The 19,892-nt window shown below is 49.8% G+C and overlaps 1 protein-coding gene across 3 annotated transcripts in view; it reads right to left on the reverse strand.

Moving 5' to 3' along the window:
- The window catches only part of Tbc1d22b (TBC1 domain family member 22B), a 54,220-nt gene that overhangs the window by 3,408 nt on the left and 30,920 nt on the right, over positions 1-19,892 (reverse strand). For all 3 annotated transcript variants that reach the window (XR_007211200.1, XM_048347842.1, XM_048347841.1), the window contains exons 9-12: positions 7,224-7,330; positions 6,830-6,905; positions 4,486-4,613; positions 4,133-4,228 (exon numbers count right to left, since the gene is read on the reverse strand). Coding sequence is in view for 2 of the 3 variants with exons in the window: in XM_048347842.1 (XP_048203799.1) it covers positions 4,133-4,228; positions 4,486-4,613; positions 6,830-6,905; positions 7,224-7,330 (407 nt within the window). In the remaining variant the exon portion in view is untranslated. The remainder of the gene's footprint in view (positions 1-4,132; positions 4,229-4,485; positions 4,614-6,829; positions 6,906-7,223; positions 7,331-19,892) is intronic.

Genomic DNA, 19,892 nt, shown 5'->3' on the forward strand with positions numbered 1-19,892 from the left:
AAAGGGCAAGAAGAAATTGAGCCATGTGTGAGGACTGAAAGAGAGTAATTAGACAAGTTCCAAAGAGCAGAGCATGAGTAGATAAAAGGGAAAGGGACCTTGATCAAGGAAAGGTACAAAGGACCCATCAGAGAATGTTCAACAGAAAATGGGGGGAGGGGAGAACACCAAGAATATTGATTACAGTGGCAGTGATCACTTGTGGAGCAGGTACTGCATGCCAGCTGGGGCTCGGATGCTCTCTCTATTCTTTGTATTCGCTTGTTGAATCCTGACAACAGCACTGTGAGATGATATTATTGCCTCTATTTACAGATGAGGAAACAGGTTAAGGAACTTGCCCACAGCCACAGAGTGGTAGAGTTTGAACCAGACACATGGCTCAAGAGAGGATGCTACAGACCGCTTGCCCTGAGGTGAGAAAGCAGCAGCACAAAACAAACAGAACAGGGCTGGGGATATAGCCTAGTGGCAAGAGTGCCTGCCTCGGATACACGAGGCCCTAGGTTCGATTCCCCAGCACCACATATACAGAAAACGGCCAGAAGCGGCGCTGTGGCTCAAGTGGCAGAGTGCTAGCCTTGAGCGGGAAGAAGCCAGGGACAGTGCTCAGGCCCTGAGTCCAAGGCCCAGGACTGGCAAAAAAAAAAAACCAAAAACAGAACACAAAGCATAAGGCCCACACCCCCAGGGGGGCCTCCATGCAGATACCCCCCACCTGTTTAAGTCTCTGCCCAGTACCTGCGTTAGGTGTGCCAGTTACCTAGGTAACTAGGGGCATCTGCAGGGAGCACCCCTGGGGTGGGCCTTACACAAAGAAGTCACAGAAGAAACTGAAGGAAACCTTGAAGAGTCCACTGGACACAGCAAGGGCAAGAACAGCACAAGAGCACAAGGATCCTGTATGAAAAGCACTTTGCAATGCCAGAATATTCTTTGCAAATGTAAAGTATATCGAGTCATGTAAAAAACACTTTCCTAGCATGGCACTGATGGCTCACACCTGTAATCCTAGCTAGGGGGCTGAGACTGGAGGATCACAGTTCAATGTTTGCCCCAGCAAGAAAGTCCATGAGAGTCTTATCTCCAATTAGCCACCAAAAACCCAGAAGTGGAGCTGTGGGCTCAAGGGGTAGAGCGCCAGCCTTGGGTGGAAAAAGCTAAGGAATATTGAGAAGCCCTGACTCCAAGTTCAACATGGACAGATGTGCACGCGTGCACACAGACACACACACACACACACTCTTACACTTCAACTTTCATAGTCTTATAAGTACTTTCTTTTATTTTTTGCCAGTCCTGGGGCTTGAACTCAGGGCCTGAGCACTGTCCCTGGCTTCTTTTTGCTCAAGGCTAGCACTCTACCACTTGAGCCACAGCGTCACTTCCAACTTTTTCTGTTTATGCTGAGGAATCGAATCCAGGGCTCCATGCACTCCACCGCTAAGCCACCTTCCCAGCCCCCAAATAAGTACTTTGAAACAAGTATCTCCTATTCTGAGAATCTGGCAAAATATTTTCTCTGATTCCAGTATAGCTTTTCAAAAGCAGGTCCTTGCCTATAAAATTTCTGAAAGTCAAATGTGTATTCACTGACTTCTCCAGCACTAAAACACCTGGTGTATTTGGCAAGTGTTCCCTCCCCACCCCCCCCCAAAAGAAAGCAGTGTGGCTTTCCTAAAACGGCTTCTTTTCTTTATGTGCCTAGAAACCATGCCCCTTCAGGCCAGCTTGTTTGGGGCTGAGCACCCTCGGTTCCCAGGGCTCCTGCGAGCCCTTCTGATGAGCACAAGTGCACCTGGCATTTCACCAGATGCCTACAGCTGAGGGCCCTGGGCCCTGGGCCCTGGGCCGTGCTCCACAAACGCACCCTTGACTCAGTTCCTGCAGAAGCGTGGGTGGACGCCATCCGGCTCAGGGATTTATTTACATTGTTTCTCACGAGGCCTGGAGCATCCCACGGGCTTGTGCTCCTTTACTCAATAACTCCGATCTTTCTCCTGCAAAGACACCTTCAGAGGGGGCACTTTTCCCAAGACTCTTCTAGAAAATGAAAGCAAGAATTCTCGGGGACTGGCAGGCGCTGATTTGGTCATGGCTGGCCCGCTGCCTCGTTTCCCTGCTGTCTATTGAAAGGAACTCTGGTTATCAGGCCTTCCAGTCCCCTGCACGGTGCTCAGAAGCAGCTCTGCGCCCTAGGAGGCCTGGTGGGAGCTGTTCCAAACAAGAGGTTATACTACTGCACCCTTCTGCATGTTCTCCAACTCTAGCCCCCCCTCAGAGGCCCTCCCTGGGCCTGCCTTACCTAGTGCTAGTCTCAGTTCTTTAGGGCTGACAAGGTCTCCTGGGACTGCCACTTGTACAAACGTGACACTCCAGGCTGGGTCTTTTTTGCATTGTGCACATCTGGACTCCTCTACAGAGCGTCTCGTGCAGTGGTTACTATGCGTAGCCCCAGCAGCAGGGTGTGCAAGGTCACGTCCCACAGTACAGCCTCCCACAATGCCCTGCGCCCTCTCCTCATACCTCCGCCATGCTTCTAGTTCCTAAAGACCCAACACGGCCAGGCACAGCTGTGCGCCTGGCGTTCCTCTGGCAACTGGGGGTGGGGAGGAACTCTGCAGTTCCAGCGCTCCCTGTTTCTTGAGCACTCCTTCACAGTGGGGTTAACTGAGGTGTTAACAATGCCACGAACAAAAAGCTCAGTGTTGTTCCGTGCCTTACTGCCCGAGGGCCTGCAGTCTATCCAATATCAAATGTATTTCTTGTTTTCATTTTTGTGTTTTGGCAGTCCTGGGGTTTGAGATCAGGGTCTCATTCTTGCTAGGCAGGAACTCTACTAGCTAGGTCAACATCCAGCCACTTCCCCACCCCCCACCCCCCACCCCCGTTTGTTATTTCTGAGATAGGGTGTCCCTTCCTGCCTGGTCCATGGCCATGGTCCACCTATGGTTTAGGCTTCCTGTCATACTCAGGTAACTTTTCTGCCCAGGCCAGCCTCAAACGAGGATCCTTCCAATGTCAGCCTCCCAGGTAGCTAGGACTACAGGCATGAGCCACCGGCACTGAGCAACTAGCACAGTTGTAAAGCCTTGGCAGTTGTAAACTGCCCTTGATCGGCTAACATTGTGATCTGCTCAGGCGGTTGCCGGAACCCCCTCCCCTCCCGGAGCCAGTGCCCGGCCTTTGGTCTCACCCGACAAGGCTCCCTAAGCCTGGCTCACAGTAAGTAATTTAGTCTTCATGCTCTCTACATGCTGCTCCACCTCAGACACATTAGCAGAATTGATAGCTCAGCCGGGCACCCGGCCCTCCGCAGCCCCTGCCCCCCACCGCCCCACTCATCCTGGGATGTCACGTATGCTGCTCACAGGCGGAGGCCTGCAGCCAGGCACCACAGCCCGCCCCAAGGCACAGACGCCAACGAGGCCCCTCGGCTGCTCTTCTCGCACCCTCCACGGGCAAGCCGGGCGGGTCTCGCCACCTCTCCTGAAGACGCTCTGCTGTGCTACCGCCTAACCCCACGCGGCGGCCCCTCAGAAAAACCACTCACGCCGCCCTCTCCGTAAAGCTGTCGTGCTTTTAAAACAAAAATAGGCCCATTGCACACACGCACGCCCGCACCCACGCACCCCAAGGCGGAAACAACTCTCCTCACAAGAACTAAGCCACCGGGCTGGAAATGCAGCTTAGCAGTAGAGTGCTCGCCTAGCATGCATGCCGCCCTGGGTTCGATTCCTTGGTACCACATACACAGGAAAGACCAGGAGAGGTGCTGTGGCTCAAGTGGTAGAGTGCTAGCCTTGAGCTTTTAAAAAGCAAGAGACCACACCAAGGCCCTGAGTTCAAGCCCCAGAACTGACACAAACAAAAAGCACGGGGTGGGGGAGGGAGAAGAGGGGGGAGCGTCTCTTAGCCTGCCCCGCTACTCCACAGCCTTCCTTTCCATGGGGAAGAACTCCAGCTACAGTGGGGGGGGGGGGGGCCGGGGGAGGGGTGGCCTCTCAGCCGCTGGCCCCTCCACATCCCTCCCGCTCCAGTCAGCAGGTGCCTGCCGCAGCCCCCACTGTCCACGCAGCCTCCCAAGGGCTCTGCCACCCTCGTGCTCATCCTCAGCCCTAGCCCAGCTCACCTGGAAGTCTTCCTCATCCAAGATCTCTTTCCTCCACTTGATCAAGAAGGCCGCACACACGTAGAGATGGAAGTGGGAGAACCCTTCTGGTTCCGACTGGGGAAAAGAGAGCAAGTCAGGCCCTCAAGCCACGCACCAAGAAGGGGCCCCCGGGTCCCCCCAACCACACCACACCCCTTCTGGATGGCACAAAGCCCCCCTCACCACAGGGCAACTAGCATGGGCTCCGTGAAGGCCCAACCATGAGGCTAGGGCTGAGGCAGACATGGGAGTAGAAGGGAAGGGGAGGGCGTTTCTGAGCTGCAGTACCCCACATCAGGGCAGGGAGCCGGGCACTCGGGGCCCCATCTTGCCTGGTACGTGTCCCACAGGCGGATAGTGCAGCGAAGAGGAAGCTCCCGCATGAGCAGGTTGTTCATCCATCGGAAGGCAAACTGGAGGTATTCGACCTCGTACCTCCTGAAGTGATTGTGTACCTGCTCTGAAACAGGAAGCGACATTGGCCTCGGGGACACCACCTAGGGGACTGACCCTCAAGGCTTGTAGGAGCCAACCAGGCAGACTCCATTCCTTACCACCCGTCACCCCGGGGAGCCAATCAATGAGGGGAACACGGGCACAAGGGGCCTTTGTGCTTGCACCCGTCTGCTTGATGCAGCACGCGCTAACAGCGAGCCTGGCACACAGGGCGACAGTGACATCTGGGTGCCCTCTTCCTTCTCCGGCTGCTCTGGCCGCAAAGCAGGAGACATAAGGTTCATTTGGCTGCTTGATCTCATTACTCAGCAGAGAAGGCTCCAGAATGGAAAAGAACCTTGGAGGTCACCTTAGCCATCCTGCCACCGGTGAGGAACTCTTCTCAGCGCTCCTGACAGATGGGTGGCCAGCAGGGACTTGAACACTGCTAGGGGAAGGGGCTCACTGGCCCCACTCAAGGGCAGCCTCTCCCACAGTGCGTGAAGTGATTCATAAAAAGGTATGTCAGCAGATCGACAGGAACCAGCCGCTGCTGCCTCGCTCCCACCCCACGACTCCCGGGTGGTAAGCCCTGCACCTAATGTCCAACAGGACTGTTTTCCATCAGTGTCCTCCTCGGTTTGCTCACCTATAAAATGGGGACAATTATCCACAGCGTGGAAGGCTTTACAGAGGATAAAATGTGAAATTGTGAGAAAAGAACTTGTCATAGCACCTGGCCTAGGGTAGCTAATCTTCTTGAAAGAATTACTAACCATGGTTATTTATGGAGAGGAGAACTTAAGGAGGGGGAATTCTAGTTATGTCACAGTTTTCTGCCTTTTTAAAACTCTTATAAGGAAGTACTGTATTACTTCTAGAAAGCAAAGAAACCTATATATGTAAAAAATCCACTAAAGTATCATGCACCAAATCAGTATTTGAAAGGGTAGAAAACCAAAGCATGGGGTGGACAGAGACAGAAACCCCATCTCCCCTGGAGCCCAAGGGATGATCAGCCTCTAGCAGCCAGGTGAGCGCCTCAGAGAATGGCAGCACACCCTCAGGTAAGGCTCTGGGGGAGCCAAGCCAGAGACCAACCAGCACACAGCACCCCAGGGCCAACAGCTAGTGGGGTAGAACACAGATGAGGTTGGAAGCCCGCTGTCCTAAAAGGAAGCTGGAGTGGGTAGGACAAATTAAGGAAGATTTCCATAAGGGGACTTGGGAGAGGAGGGGGAGAACGCTGTGTACCCTCCATGTGAGGGAAAAGGAAAGTGTGAACAAAACAAGCAAGAGTTAGCCAGTGCCAGTGGCTCACCCCTGTAATCCTAGCTGCTCAAGAGGCTGAGATCTGAGGATCACAGTTCAAAGCCGGCCCGGGCAGTAAAGTCCCTGAGACTTGTCTCCAATTAACTACCAGAAACCAGGAAGTGGTGCTGTGGCTCAAAGTGGGACAGCACGACTTTTGAGCAAAAATGCTCAGGGATAGTGCCCAGACCCTGAGTTCACGTCCCATGACCAACAAAAAAAAAAGCAAGAGTCGAGGCTGTGTGTTAGTGTGGTGACTGCGGAGTGAGTTGAGGCTGCGTGTTACTGTGGTGACTGCAGAGTCCTCCCTCCCACTCCAGGGCCTTCCTGCTGGGTCAGTATGCTCTTCAGGAAGCTTAGCTAACTTCTCCCCTGGCCTCAATGTCCCTGCAGTCCACAGTGGGGCTTCCTGAAGTCTGCAATTCCAGCACACGCCGGGAAGCCCTGTGGAGTTCCTGCTCCTCGAAGACATCTGCTTCAGGAGGAGTCCGTCCGTCCACGAGTCCCCAGAGGACAAAGGCAGGTCCCGCTCCAAGCCCAGGAGTGCCACCGCAGGACAAGGTCGACCTCCTGACTTGATGCTGATGGCAATGGGGAGGCGGAGGGGGCTCCGGAGCAGAAGAGGGAGCTGGCCAGAGCCAGGCTGTAGGAAAATGCTCTGCGAGGGGCTCGAGTGGGAGTGGGTAGGCCTGTCTAGGAGGAAGTGGCCGCAACGTGGGAATGACCAGGGCAAGAGAGCAGGTAGAAGACCGCAGAGATGCCGAAGGAGAATGGAGATTGGGCGACGAAAGCCTGGGGGAGGAAGAACGCAGGAGAGCTTCCTGCTGACATGGGGAAGAAGCCGATAAAGAACAGCGAGTGCCTGGAAAGGTTCTTGTGTCAAGGCCAAACTGAGCTAGTGCTAGAGAGTTCTGGCTCCTTGGAACCTACCATCAATCCGGCTGACAAGCTCTTCCAGCGCCTTGACCTTCTTCTGGATCCCTGGTTGTGCAAAGGTATAGTTATCCTGCAAATGCAAACGAGCCCAGGATGAACACGGGCTCCGTGTTATCCTTCCAAACCCAGGGTTCCTGGCTGCTGGACCGACAGGGCCCTCTATTGTGGAAGCCCGCCCACAGGGTTCTGGACACACAGAAGAAGGACCCTGCTCTGACGGTAGAGCCAGAGCCCCCTGAAGATGTCATCAGACTCTGGGGACCTGAGGCCGGTGTGGAGCTAATGAAAGAAGTAGAGGAGCCCTGCCTAATTGTGAATAGCAAGGAGATCCGGACAGGCCTGCGGGCGCCCCGGGCCACAGTGGCCTGCGAGGGAAGAAGCAGCTCACCTGGATCCCGTCCAGCAGCTTGCTCATGCACCAAAAGCTGTCCGCTTCAATGCTGCGCAGGATGTCCTGAGACAAGTTGGTCACGTCAAAGTTCTCCACATCCTCTTCTGTAAAACAAAAGGTGAAGAAAGTCCAGAGGTCTTATCTAAAAATGGAGAGAGAAAACATAGAGCCTAGTGTCTTCAACAGAGTCCTTCAGGCCAAGAGAGAATCAGGCTAAGTTGATGTCAAAGAACGAGGCAGCCCTATTCCCCCGGGTGAGGGGACCCTGCCACTCAGCAACAGCCCGAGGACCCTCACAGCGCCGGGCAGCTTGGTTTCCACTGCGCCTGCTCCATCTGGCACATCTTGCTCTTCCCTGCCTCTGTTCATTCAGCTGTCAAATTGACAAACTCAGGCCTTATATTCAGTAAGTTATCCTCAGTTGGATAGAGATTGTTGGACACATTTCTTTTTAATCTCAGAGAGCTGTCTAGCATACTCACATACATGTGTAGTGAGAACAGCTGGGATCAGAGAGCTCCCCCTGGGCTGGGGATATGGCCTAGTGGTAAGAGTGCTTGTCTCATATACATGAGGCCCTGGGTTCAATTCCCCAGGACCACATATGCAGAAAATGGCCAGAAGTGGCGCTGTGGCTCAAGTGGCAGAGTACTAGCCTTGAGCAAAAAAGAAGCCAGGGACAGTGCTCAGGCCCTGAGTCCAAGGCCCAGGACGGCCAAAAAAAAAAAAAAAAAAAAGAGAGAGCTCCCCCTGCACCCCAGTTCAAGGTAAGGATGGACCCCCAAATGCCGATGCATGGTCTCACCACTGAGAAGTAAAGGGGTGCACGTGCCGGAAGAAGAATGAGCTTGTGGGTGCTTCTAGGGTTTAACTCTCCTAAGCTGCTATTTCCCAGAATGGGTTCTGCCTGATGCCAGCCCTACAGGACACAGGCAAAGAAGGGGCTTGCAGACAAATACTAATGAGCAACCCTGCCTTTTACATCACCATCCTGGAGAGCCACCAAAATCAGAGCGTACCAAAGCAGTCGGGAAGTGAGGAGAAAGTCAGCAATAGGTAAGCCCATTCAACTTCGTTTACCCGGTGCTTTCCACACTTATTTAGCCCTGAGACCTCTTTAACACTACGAGCTTCTCATGGCAAACTCGCAGTATATAGCAATGGAAGCAAGAAGCTGTCTGGCTTGATAACTAGCAAGGAGGACACGAGACCCTCAAGAACCCTCCATTCACGGAGAGGGGAAGCACTCAGAAAGGCTCCCCTGCCACACATCGCAGCCTCGTGTATGCCAAGGCAGCTTCTCAGCTCGCTGTCCTACTTGGTTTTTTTTGTTGTTGTTTTTTTGCCAGTCCTGGGGTTTGAACTCAGGGCCTGGGCACTGTCCCTGAGCTTCTTTTGCTCAAGGCTAGCACCCTACCACTTGAGTCACTGCGCCGCTTGCAGCATTTTCTGTGTATGTGGTCCTGAGGAATCGAACTCAGGGCCTCATGCATGCTAGGCAAGCACTCTACCGCTAGGCCACATCCCCAGCCCACAATCCTACTTTTCAAACAAAACGTTCGCTGCCATCCCTTGTGCCACTGGACAAAGGTGTCTGATGAAACATATTCTGAACGCAGCCCTCTCATTTATGAGAATTATGACTAAAACCTATGCCTGAACCTCCTCATGACAACATGAACAATTTTTTGGATTCTCGTTCTTACTTGTAAGGGGGAGAGAGGACGTATGTGTGCATGTACTCGTATTGGGGTTTAAACTCCAGGCCTGAGTGCTGCCACTTGGATTTTTTTGCTCAAGGCTGGTACTCTATCACTTGAACTACATCTCCACTTCCAGCTTTTTGCTAGTTAAATGAAGATGAGTTTCATGGAGTCTCATGAAACTAAGGAGCCTGCCTCAGATTTCAGTCTCCGGAGTAAGCTAGAATTACAGGTATGAGCCACCAGTGCTCCACTGTCATTCTCCTTGAAGAGCTGTTTGGTTTTGTTTCTGTTTCCTTTGGTTGGTTTGTTTTTGTGCCCATCCTTGGGCTTGAACTCAGGGCCTGGGTACTGTCCCTGAGCTGTTTTGCTCAAATCTAGCACTCTACCACTTAAGCCACAACTCCATTTCTGATTCTTCTTTGTGTGTATGTGGGGATAGAGGGTAAGATAATTGGAGGTAAGAGTCTCACAGACTTTCCTGCCTGTTCTGACTTCAAACCATAGTCTTTAAGGGCTGGGAATGTGGCTTAGTGGTAGAGTGCTTGCCTAGCATGCATGAAGCCCTGGAATCAATTCCTCAGTGTCACATAAACAGAAAAGGCCAGAAGTGGTGCTGCGGCTCAAGTGGTAGAGTGCTAGCCTTGAGCAAAAGAAGCTCAGGGGCAGTGCTCAGGCCCTCAGTTCAAGCCCCAGGACTGGTGGGGGAAAAAAATAGATCTTTAGAGACCTCAGATGTGAGCCACCAAGGCCTTGACTGTTTTGTTTTCTTTTTTAAATGAACACCAAGGGCTATACAACAAACAAAACTCCTCTTGCAGACAGCAGAGTACTTTGTCAGAAAAGCTGTGATCCTGGAAAAGAGGTAAAAGTCTACCTTGAAACATGGGTGCGGTTGGCATGCATACAGCGGTGACTCTCATGCCCAGCACACAGTAGGTATGCTACTTAGAGATGAAGTTGTTGTTTTGTCAGTTATGAAGCTTGAACTCAGGGCCTGGGCATTGTCCCTGAGCCTCTTGGTTCTCAAGGATAGTGCTCCACCCCTTGGGTCACAGCACCACTTCCGGTTTATGAGTGGTTAATTGGAGATAAAAGTCTCATGGGGACTTGTCCTGCCTGGGCTGGCTTTGAACAGCAATCCTCTGATCTCAGCCTCCTGAGTAGCTAGGATTACAAGCGTGCGCTAACAGCGCCCAGCTACAAAGATGAAGTTTACTAGGAGTATGTATGTAATAACACAGAAAGCATGCTCCAGTGTTAAGGGGAAGGAATAAAGCATAAAATTATATATGGTAGACTTTCCACCACTATACATACAATATTTATGTATGTTTACGTAAGCACAGAGGAAAGACAAAATATATCACAAGGTTTATAGTGCTTATTCCCCAGGTAGAAGAAATAAAAGACTTTATTCTCTTTAAGCTTTACTGGACTTTTCAAAATTTCTACAATAAGCATAATTTTTATAGTCCCTGAAAATGCACATTATTTTAGAAAGAAAGACCCACAAATTGACTGCACTTGCCTTTTATCATCAAAACTGAGTTAAAAAGGCTTGTAAAACAACACTGAGCTTACAGAAGCCAAGAATTCAGATAACATGTAAAGGTCCACTTGAAAAATCACATGTAAAAAGCCTTCCGAAAAACATCCTTTTCCTTTGCCCTAACTGAAGCATTTATTATGGAATGTTTTTAGGTGGCATATATATTACTTTAATCATATTGCACCCTAAGAAAGACCCAGCCCAGAATCCTGCTTTATGTTTGTGCTTCCTTCGCTACGGCAGGCTGCCGGGCCATTTTGCCGCTTGTGTCCTCAGGGATAGAAGCCAGGGACAATGCCGTGCCCTTGGAGCCGGCAGGAGAGCTGGGGGCTCCAGCTCTGAAGCAGCCGCCCCACTGTGCAGGAGTGAGGACGGCTCTCCCCATCAGGGAGTGTGCTCCCCTCCCTCGCCCCCAGCAGCAAGCTCCTCCACCAAGAGAAACCATGACACCCACAAGAAAGGCTCCAGGGCTGGGGATATGGCCGAGTGGTAGAGTGCTTGCCTCGTATACATGAAGCCCTGGGTTCGATTCCCCAGCACCACATATATAGAAAATGGTTAGAAATGGCGCTGTGGCTCAAGTGGCAGAGTGCTAGCCTTGAGCGGGAAGAAGCCAGGGACAGTGCTCAGGCCCTGAGTCTAAGCCCCAGGACTGGCAAAAGAAATAAAGGCTCCAGACAAAAAAACATTCCTGGCTGGGAATGTGGCTTAGCAGTAGAGTGCTTGCCTAGCATGCATGAAGCCCTGGGTTCGATTCCGCAGCACCATATAAGCAGAAAAAGCCAGAAGTGGTGCTGCGGCTCAAAGGTACTAGCCTTGAGCAGAGAGAAGCTCAGGGACAGTGCCCAGGCCCTGAGTTCAAGGCCCACGACTAGCAAAAAAAAATTTTTTTAATTAAAAAAATTATCCCACTCTTCACACATTTCCCACAGGAAGATCCACAGCTCCATCACAGCTGGAAGGGTTTTCCCGGATTCCAGAACAGTGGGATGCCACGCACAGGACAGCCGCGGAGACCAGGGCGGCTCGGACCCTGGAGCCACGCTCAGAGCCCAAATCCTGACCCCCTCGCACTCACAACAACTCACTCGGCAAATGACTGTGTTCTCATGTGTCCTATGACTGCTACATCGAGAATAATACAAGCCAGGCCGCCAGTGGCTCACACCTGTCATCCTAGCAACTCAGGAGACTGAGATCTGAGGATCACGCTTCAAAGCCAGCCCGGACAGGAAAGTCCATGAGACTCTTATCTCCAGTTAGCCAACAGAAAATGGGAAGTGGTGCTGTGCCTCAAGTGGCAGAGCGCTAGCCTCAAGCTGAAGAGCTCAGGGACAATGCCCAGGCCCAAAGTTCAAGCCCCACAACTGACAAAAAAAAAAAAAAGAATAGTATAAAGATTATATTGAGTTAATATGAAGTGTTAACAGCAGCCCAAGGCATGAAATAAGCACCATGTAAACATTAGCTGGCATTATCACAACTGTTATATGAGGAGCAAACATGCTTCTACTTTAACATTTAAGATCTCTATTGGGTAGCCTTGCCTAAAGTGACAAACCTGCAATCCCAAAGCATACTTTAGAAGAAAGTCAATTTGTGCTGGGTGCTGGTGGCTCACGCCTGTAATCCTGGCTACTCAGGAGGCTGAGATCTGAGGATCACAGTTTGAAGCCGACTTTGGCTTCCCCAAGAGATTCATTCCCATGAGATTCTTATCTCCAATTACCACTCAAAAACTGAAGTGGAGCTGCTGCTCAAAATGGTAGAAAGTAAAAACAAAAAGCTCAGGGACAGCACGGTGGCCCTGAGTTCCAGTCCCATGATGGACAAAAAAAAAGTCAATTTTCAAGTTGCTGCTTTAATTTTTGGTCTTGACAAAAATCACTATAAGAGGTCACAATTGGGGGCTAGGACTATGACCTAGCAGTAGAGTACTTGCCTAGCATACATGAAGCCCTGGGTTCGATTCCTCAGCACCACATATATATAGAAAAGGCCAGAAGTGGCGCTGTGGCTCAAGTGGCAGAGTGCTAGCCTTGAGCAAAAACAAAGCCAGGGACAGTGCTCAGGCCCTGAGTTCAAGACCCAGGACTGGCAAAAAAAATAAAATAAAATAAAAAATAAAAAAGAGGTCACAGGCAAGTGGACATTCTCAGTGCCTTTAGCTGAACCCTATTTGGGGACTCGAGTGGGGGCCACTGTCTGCCTGGAGTCCCTCTGCCTTCACTGACGGGGAAGGGGGGACCATTTACCAGCACTGGAGAGTGGGAGGAAGTGTTTCATTCTTTCTCTGCCTGCTGAGGGTCAAATTCACACGTTCAGTGAGAAACCGTGAGCCAGTGCACTGGAGAGCAGCAGGGAGAGAGGAGGAGCCACCTGTGAGCACGGTGCGCTGGAGAGCAGCAGGGAGAGGCATTCCACATAAACAATCTGTTGGGAGCATCTTTCAGCGTCCACCGCTGGAGGAAACCCGGGCCGGAGGCCAGGCCGCCCAGGCCGTCTGCAGCGAGGGCAGCCTCTGGCTGTCACGAGCGACAACAGCCAGGCTCAGATTGGAGGAAATGAGGGCTTCCGGGATGTTTTATGGCTATTTTAAGAGGCAAGGCATCTGAAAGGAGGAAACTCAAAAGCTCTTTATGAAAACCAAATTGCCCACTCTGGGCTTGAGAACATACTCATTTATTAGCTGATAAAATGCTGACGGGTGGGGGCCAGAGTTACCCCATTATGAGTCCTGGGCCAGCTTATTAAGGGCCTCATAGGCACCCTGACTGGGGAAGAACCAGGAAGAACCGGTTTTGCTTAAACTGACAAGAATAACTTGCCCATGCATTGGGCCGGGCCCCAACAGGACCACCTCTGATGGGGGCAAAGCCCAGCTCGGCTGAGCCGGTTGGGGTTCCAGGGCCAGCTGGGATGGCCTGCCTCCCAAGCCTCCCACCTTTGTGGACAGTTTCTAAAACCTAAACTCAAGCTGGGTGCTGGCAGCTTACACCTAAAATCCTAGTTACTCAGGAGGCTGAGATCAGAGGATTGTGGTTCAAAGCCAGCCCAGGCAGAAAAGTCCATGAGCCTCCTATCTCCACTAAACTAGTCAGAAAAAGCCAGCATTAGCTCAAGTGGTAGAGCGCTAGCCTTGAGTACAAAGAAGCTCAGGGACAGTGCCTAGGCCCTGAGCTCAAGCCCCGGGACTGGCAAAATATAAATAAGAATAAAACAAATAAAACCTGGACTCATGAGAAAAATCCACATATTTAATGATCACAAAAGTAAACTGAATGAGAAAAGGAAAATGCTAATTGGCCACACATTTAAAAAACCTCGTGAAACAAATGTTTCATCCAAGTAGAGGTGATCAAGACATACTGTATTCAAGTGAAACATCTTTGTACTACTTTACAATAAGTAACAATAATAATTAATAATATTTCATCCAGAAGTTTTAAAATAATTTTAAGCCAGAAACAAGTGGCTCATGCCTATAATCCTACCTATTCTGGAAGCTAAGATCTGAGGATCAAGGTTCAAAGCTAGCTGGAGCTTTTGAAAATCTATGAGACTCTTATCTCAAAGCAAAAAGCCAGAAATAGAGGTGTGGCTCGATTCAGAGTGCTAGTCTTGAATGAAAAAGCCCAGGGAGAGCAGGAAGCCCTGAGTTCAAGCTCCAGTCCCAGCTCCAGTGCTGCCTCCCCCTCCCCCAATAAAGAATGACGTCAAAGAAGCCATCTAAACAAGACAAAGTCTTGAGCTGCTGGGCTGAAGCTGGCATTTTCATGAGAGACCTTGAGGGCAACACACAAGACCACGGCACCACCAGATGTTTAGTATGCACAGAGGGTACAATGGCCCCATGGCCGAGCCCAGCAAGGCCAAACCACCTGACCCAGGAGAGTGCGTTGTCTCTGAAGAGAGCTGGGCTCCCCCCAGGAAAGCCCCGCCATAGGGCTGTAGTTGTGTCAACACACCCGTTTCCGCTGTCGGAGGAGATGAGCGGTTTTGAAGGTGCACAGAGGCGGCTGCCCACGGAACCTGCCAGTCACTGTTTACCTGAGTGTACAGGAGTCACACAACCCTGGTAAAAATTAATTTAAAAAAGAAACATGTCTCTGTAGATCATCTTTTTTTTTTTTTTTTTTTAGCCAGTCCTGGGGCTTGAACTCAGGGTCTGAGCACTGTCCCTGGCTTCTTTTTGCTCAAAGCTAGCACTCTCTCACTTGAACCACAGTGAGACTTCCCAGCCTCTGTAGATCATCTTTACAACAATTTTTAAAATTTTTAAATACGGACTGGGGATATAGCCTAGTGGCAAGAGTGCCTGCCTCGGATACACGAGGCCCTAGGTTCGGTTCCCCAGCACCACATATACAGAAAACGGCCAGAAGTGGCGCTGTGGCTCAAGTGGCAGAGTGCTAGTAGCCTTGAGCGGGAAGAAGCCAGGGACAGTGCTCAGGCCCTGAGTCCAAGGCCCAGGACTGGCCAAAAAAAAAATTTTTTTTTTAAATACAATAAGTAGGGCTGGGAATGTGGCTTAGCATTAGAGGGCTTGCCTTGCATGCATGAAGCCCTGGGTTTGATTCCTCAGCACCACATACACAGAAAAAGCCAGAAGAGGTAGAGTGCAAAAAAAAACTCAGGAGCAGCGCCCAGGCCCTGAGTTCAAGCCCCTCCTACTTCCTCTCTGTTTGCTAGGTGTTTGCACCTCCAGATAGCAAGTATCAGTGGCTGCCGGTTAAGTCTGACTTTGGGGATGGCTGTGGGCCCCACAGATTGTACAGCACCAACAGGACTATTCAAGGTCCCACATGACTTTCAATGACTGCCCAGAGACCACGCAGAGAGACAGGCATTGTGTCACCAAGACCCTTAGAGCATGAGCAGTGCTCATGCTCAGTGCTCATCAGCTGCTCACAGCTGTCCTCTAAGCTCCCACATCCGGTGGAGGTGAGTCACCCCAACTTCCTCCTCCTGTGCTGCAATGTCTCATTATTTCTGGCTCACTGGCAGGGGGGGCACAGGCCAGACTTCACACTCCCAGAGGTAACAAGCCGCAGCTTGCCTTCTACAGCAATGGGGAACGTTACACTGGAGACACACACACAAGCGCACGCACACCCCCAAGTACACAAACACTGCTCTTCAGTGTTGGCCTCTCAGCCGGGCTGACTCCCATGCGGTCCACTGCTGAGAAGAGCCTCGCAGCTGAGGTGCTTCTCCCAAGATGGGGCCAGAGACATCGTGAGGGAAGAGTAAGAGCCCCAGACAGGGTGAGTGCTAAGACCTCAGCATCAACCCCATCGCCCGATTCCCTCCCAACAAACAGCAGGAACGTGGAACCCCCAGGCTGTAAGGCTCAGAGCAGATAACGTTTAGCCACAGACAACATGAATCTACGTGTTGGAAGCCGGTGTATCAATTCCCATGACGGGGTGGGGTGGGGAGATGGGTGGGGGACTGATAGGAACTCAGGGCTGTCTCAGTATGGGTGCTGGGTATTTGGGGGAGATTCATCAGGCTGTGTAGGCACAACACGGGTGGCTCCTAAGGGTCTCAGCCTCCCCCGAGCAGCTGTCAGACACTGCACTCGATTCTGAGTGGAGAAGTTCACAAGCTTTCTGCCCAGGATGGCTCAAGCTGCAATCTTTACATCTGAGAGTCCTAAGTAGCTAAGATTACAAGAGTGAACTACCAGCTCAAAATAAACTATTTTATTATAAAGTACCTTTAGCCTTGGGCTCTTTTTTCTTCAAATGAAATTAAGGCAGTGCTCATCCCAATCTAATAAATACTTTACCATTTTTTCAACCTATTGTCTCTTTCTACCTACTTAAAAAATCTTTATTAGCATACATTAAACTGGGGAGAGGATTTCATTGTGACATTTCCACATGTGAATACATGCATTCAAATCAATCACTCTTCCTTTCTACCTTCCTTAAAACAATTTCAACAAGTTTCACAGTTCTATTTTCATATATGCAAACCATCTACTTGAATCACATTCATCCTATTTCCCCAACCCCCTCCAACAAGTATCTAACCACTAACTTACCAAAATGTAAAACTCTACAAAGAAGAGTATTTCTTTTCTTTTTTTTTTTAAGGTATAACTAACCTATAGCGGCCTGCACATTGAGTTCCATTTATATCTGTGGGGGAAGAAAAAAGCCATCATCATTTCTACCACCCTGGGCAAGTTTCCTCATACCTACTTCCCATCAAAAGCAACCTTTGTTCTGAGTTCTGCTGCCACAGACTGGCTGTGCTTATTTCTAGACTCCACTTCCAGGGAGGCAAATCAGCTAATAGGTACATCTTTGGTAGTTGGCACTGATTCAGCTTAGTAGTTTCTGAAGTTCTTCCTTGTGGCATTCATCAGCATCTATTCCTTTGCTGCTAAGTACTATTCCACGGCACGAAGAGCTTTTAATGGACAGACTGTTTTCGGTTGTTGTTTGAATTCATTTGCTAAGAATAGTCCTATACAGTGTTTCTACTTTGCCTGAACAAACCCCTAAAAGCAATGGTTACCACCCAGTACCCTCACGGAGCGGGCACTCAGCAGACGCTGCAGGCTGAGCGGGAACTCCATCCACAGCCCTAGGCACTCCCTATCAGAAAAGGGCTGCACTGCCCTCCAGTGGCCAAACCCAGCAATGCAGGGTTAGTTCCTCAGTATCTTGCAAAGTTGCCGGGGCTGGGACTGTGGCTTAATTAATCGTAGAGTGCTTGCCTAGCATGTATGAAGCCTTGGGTTCGATTCCTCTGGACCACATACACAGAAAAAGTCAGAAGTGGTATCATGGCTCAAGTGGTACAGTGCTAGCCTGGAGCAAAAAGAAGCCAGGGACAGTGCTCAGGCTCTGAGTTCAAGCCCCAGGACTGGCAAAAAAAAAAAAAAAAAAAAAAAACAGTATAAAACAACAAAAACACTGGTGCCAGTGGCTCACTCCTGTAATCCTAGCTACTCAGAAGGCTGAGATCTAAGGATTGCAGTTCAAAGCAAACCCGGGCAGGAAACTCCAAGGCTCTTATTTCCAATTAACCACCAGAAAACCAGAAGTGGTACTGTGGCTCAAGTGGCAGAGCACTGGCCTTGAGCTGAAGAGTTCAGGAACAGTCCCCAAGCTCAGAGTTCAAGCCTCATGTGACAAAAAAAAAAAAAAAGCCTGGTAAATGACTGAAAAAAAGGCATCACAAAAGAAACAAATAATAATACACATTAATACACATAAGGTGCACTGCCAGGTACCTGTGGTTCACACAGGTCATCCTAGCTACCCAAGAGGCTGAGACCTGAGCATCATGATTTGAAGCCAGCCCAAGCAGACAAATCTGCAAGATTTCATCTCCAATGAACCAGCAAAAAGACGGACTGGAGGTATGTATCAAATAGTAGAGCACTAGCTATAAGCATAAAAGCCAAGCAAGAATACCAGGCCCTATATTAAAGCCCAAAAAAAAGAAAGAAAAGAAAAGAAAAATGCGTGCTCTCACTGACAAGCAAGTGGAAACAATAGTGCATTTGCTGAAGTGGTGAAACATGACTTCATGAAGAGGTATCTCTGGTTCTGTTAAGGATACAAGGGAAAGTACATCCACCGATTGTAGCTAGCATACCGACTTCCTGATGTGTAAGTTAGTAGTACTTATTTGGCATGCTCTTAGGACTAGAAATTTTACTTCTAGGATCCTTGAGGCGAAATAAGGTAGTTGAAGACAAATGTAACAATAATCTGTACAAGACTATTTGTTGCAGTGTTATTTATTAGAGCTAAAAGTTGTAAGCAACTTCAATGTTCCACAGAAGGAAAAAATTGCTAGGGAAACGGCAGAAGTCTCATTACTGAAATAACTCCTGAAAATAAAGTAGGTGTAAATGTCCACACTTGGAAAGCTGGATATGAGATTTTTAGATTAAAAACAAGCAAGGTAGAGGAAAGTATAAACCGTTTGGTCCCATTTCTCTGGACAGCCCACACATATGCTTTTCTAGGCACACACAAGAAAATGAAATCCACACTAAAAGACTGACCATAGGAGTCTCGGATGGGGGCGTGGCTATCAAGGTGTGCGATAACACGTCCATACTGCTCTGGCTTTTGCAATGAGTATGTACTTCTGCCATAATCTTTCTTTAAGTAAGGAGGGAAGGACTGACCGTGCTGCCTGCTTTGGGCAGAGCATGGTGTAAGGAGAACCATTCGTCATGAGCACAAGGACTCCAGATGAGATCCTCACATCATGTCACATCCTCATGTCACATCGCACGTCACATCCCATCGCGAGCCCAGGATGAAGGTGAGAGATCAGGGTATCAGCGAGAAGCTCACTTAGCCTCTCACCCTTGGACTTTGCACTTGAAATCAGACATGTCAAAGTACTTTATAAATGGGGGGGACATAGATGGATTAAAGATTTATCAGCCAAGTCTATACAATGTGATCCTCATCTGGACCCTATTCAAACAAATGGTTGAACATGAACGCTGGCTGTATATATTAGATCAGATTAGAAAGCCATTATTACTTTTTTTTTTTAACAGTACTGGGACTTAGAACTCAGGATCTCACACTTTCTAGGAAGACACTCTACCAGCTGGGATGCCTCTTTGTTTTATTTTCTCAAATGCTTTTTTGTGTGTCTTTTCTTTTTTGGTACGGGGGATCAAACCCGGGACATTGCACTTGCTAGGCAAGTGTTTTGCCACTGAGCTACATCCCAGCCCTCAAATGCCTTCTGCCCTAGCTGATCAGGGGCCTAGTCCTCATATTTATGGCTCCAGAGTCCCTGAATAACAAGCAGGCATCACTACACTCAGCTTTTTATTTTTTGAAATAGGGTCTTAGCAGCTTTCCACTGAGGCTGGCCTTGAATAGTGATCCCCCCCAATCTCCCAAGTGGCTGAGATTACAAGCATGAGCCACTGGGCCCAGCCATAGTTATTATTATGAAGGAAATGGTATAAGGTTTGATGTCGATATCAAAACACTGCACCAGGATGAGTGGGTAGCAAATGGATAGAGTTATAGATTCATAAGATTAATTGTTGAATAGGTGATGGCAGCGTGATGCTACTTTGACATGCATTCGCAAGTTAGCATAACAAGTTTTTGTGGAAAATAAATGGGCCCCATCTTCTGAGGTCAGAGGCACTGAAGACGTAGGTAAGGTGTGTGGCCAAGGTGCATCTCTGTGCGGCCGCATCCAGCCCAGACCTCAGGAAGGGCAAAGGTGCACCCCTCGCCCCTGAGGTGCTGTGAACCAGTGGCGTGTGCGTGCGCACTAATCAACCAGGTCCTAAGACCAGAAAGCAGTTACACCCATGGCAGACAGGCCCAGCGCCAGGGACAGGGGGAGCCAAGGCGGGGATGGGGAGAGTGCTGCTGGGAACCACCTGAGAGCAGGTGG

Source organism: Perognathus longimembris, chromosome 6 (genome assembly GCF_023159225.1).
Source record: "Perognathus longimembris pacificus isolate PPM17 chromosome 6, ASM2315922v1, whole genome shotgun sequence".
NCBI lineage: Eukaryota > Metazoa > Chordata > Mammalia > Rodentia > Heteromyidae > Perognathus > Perognathus longimembris.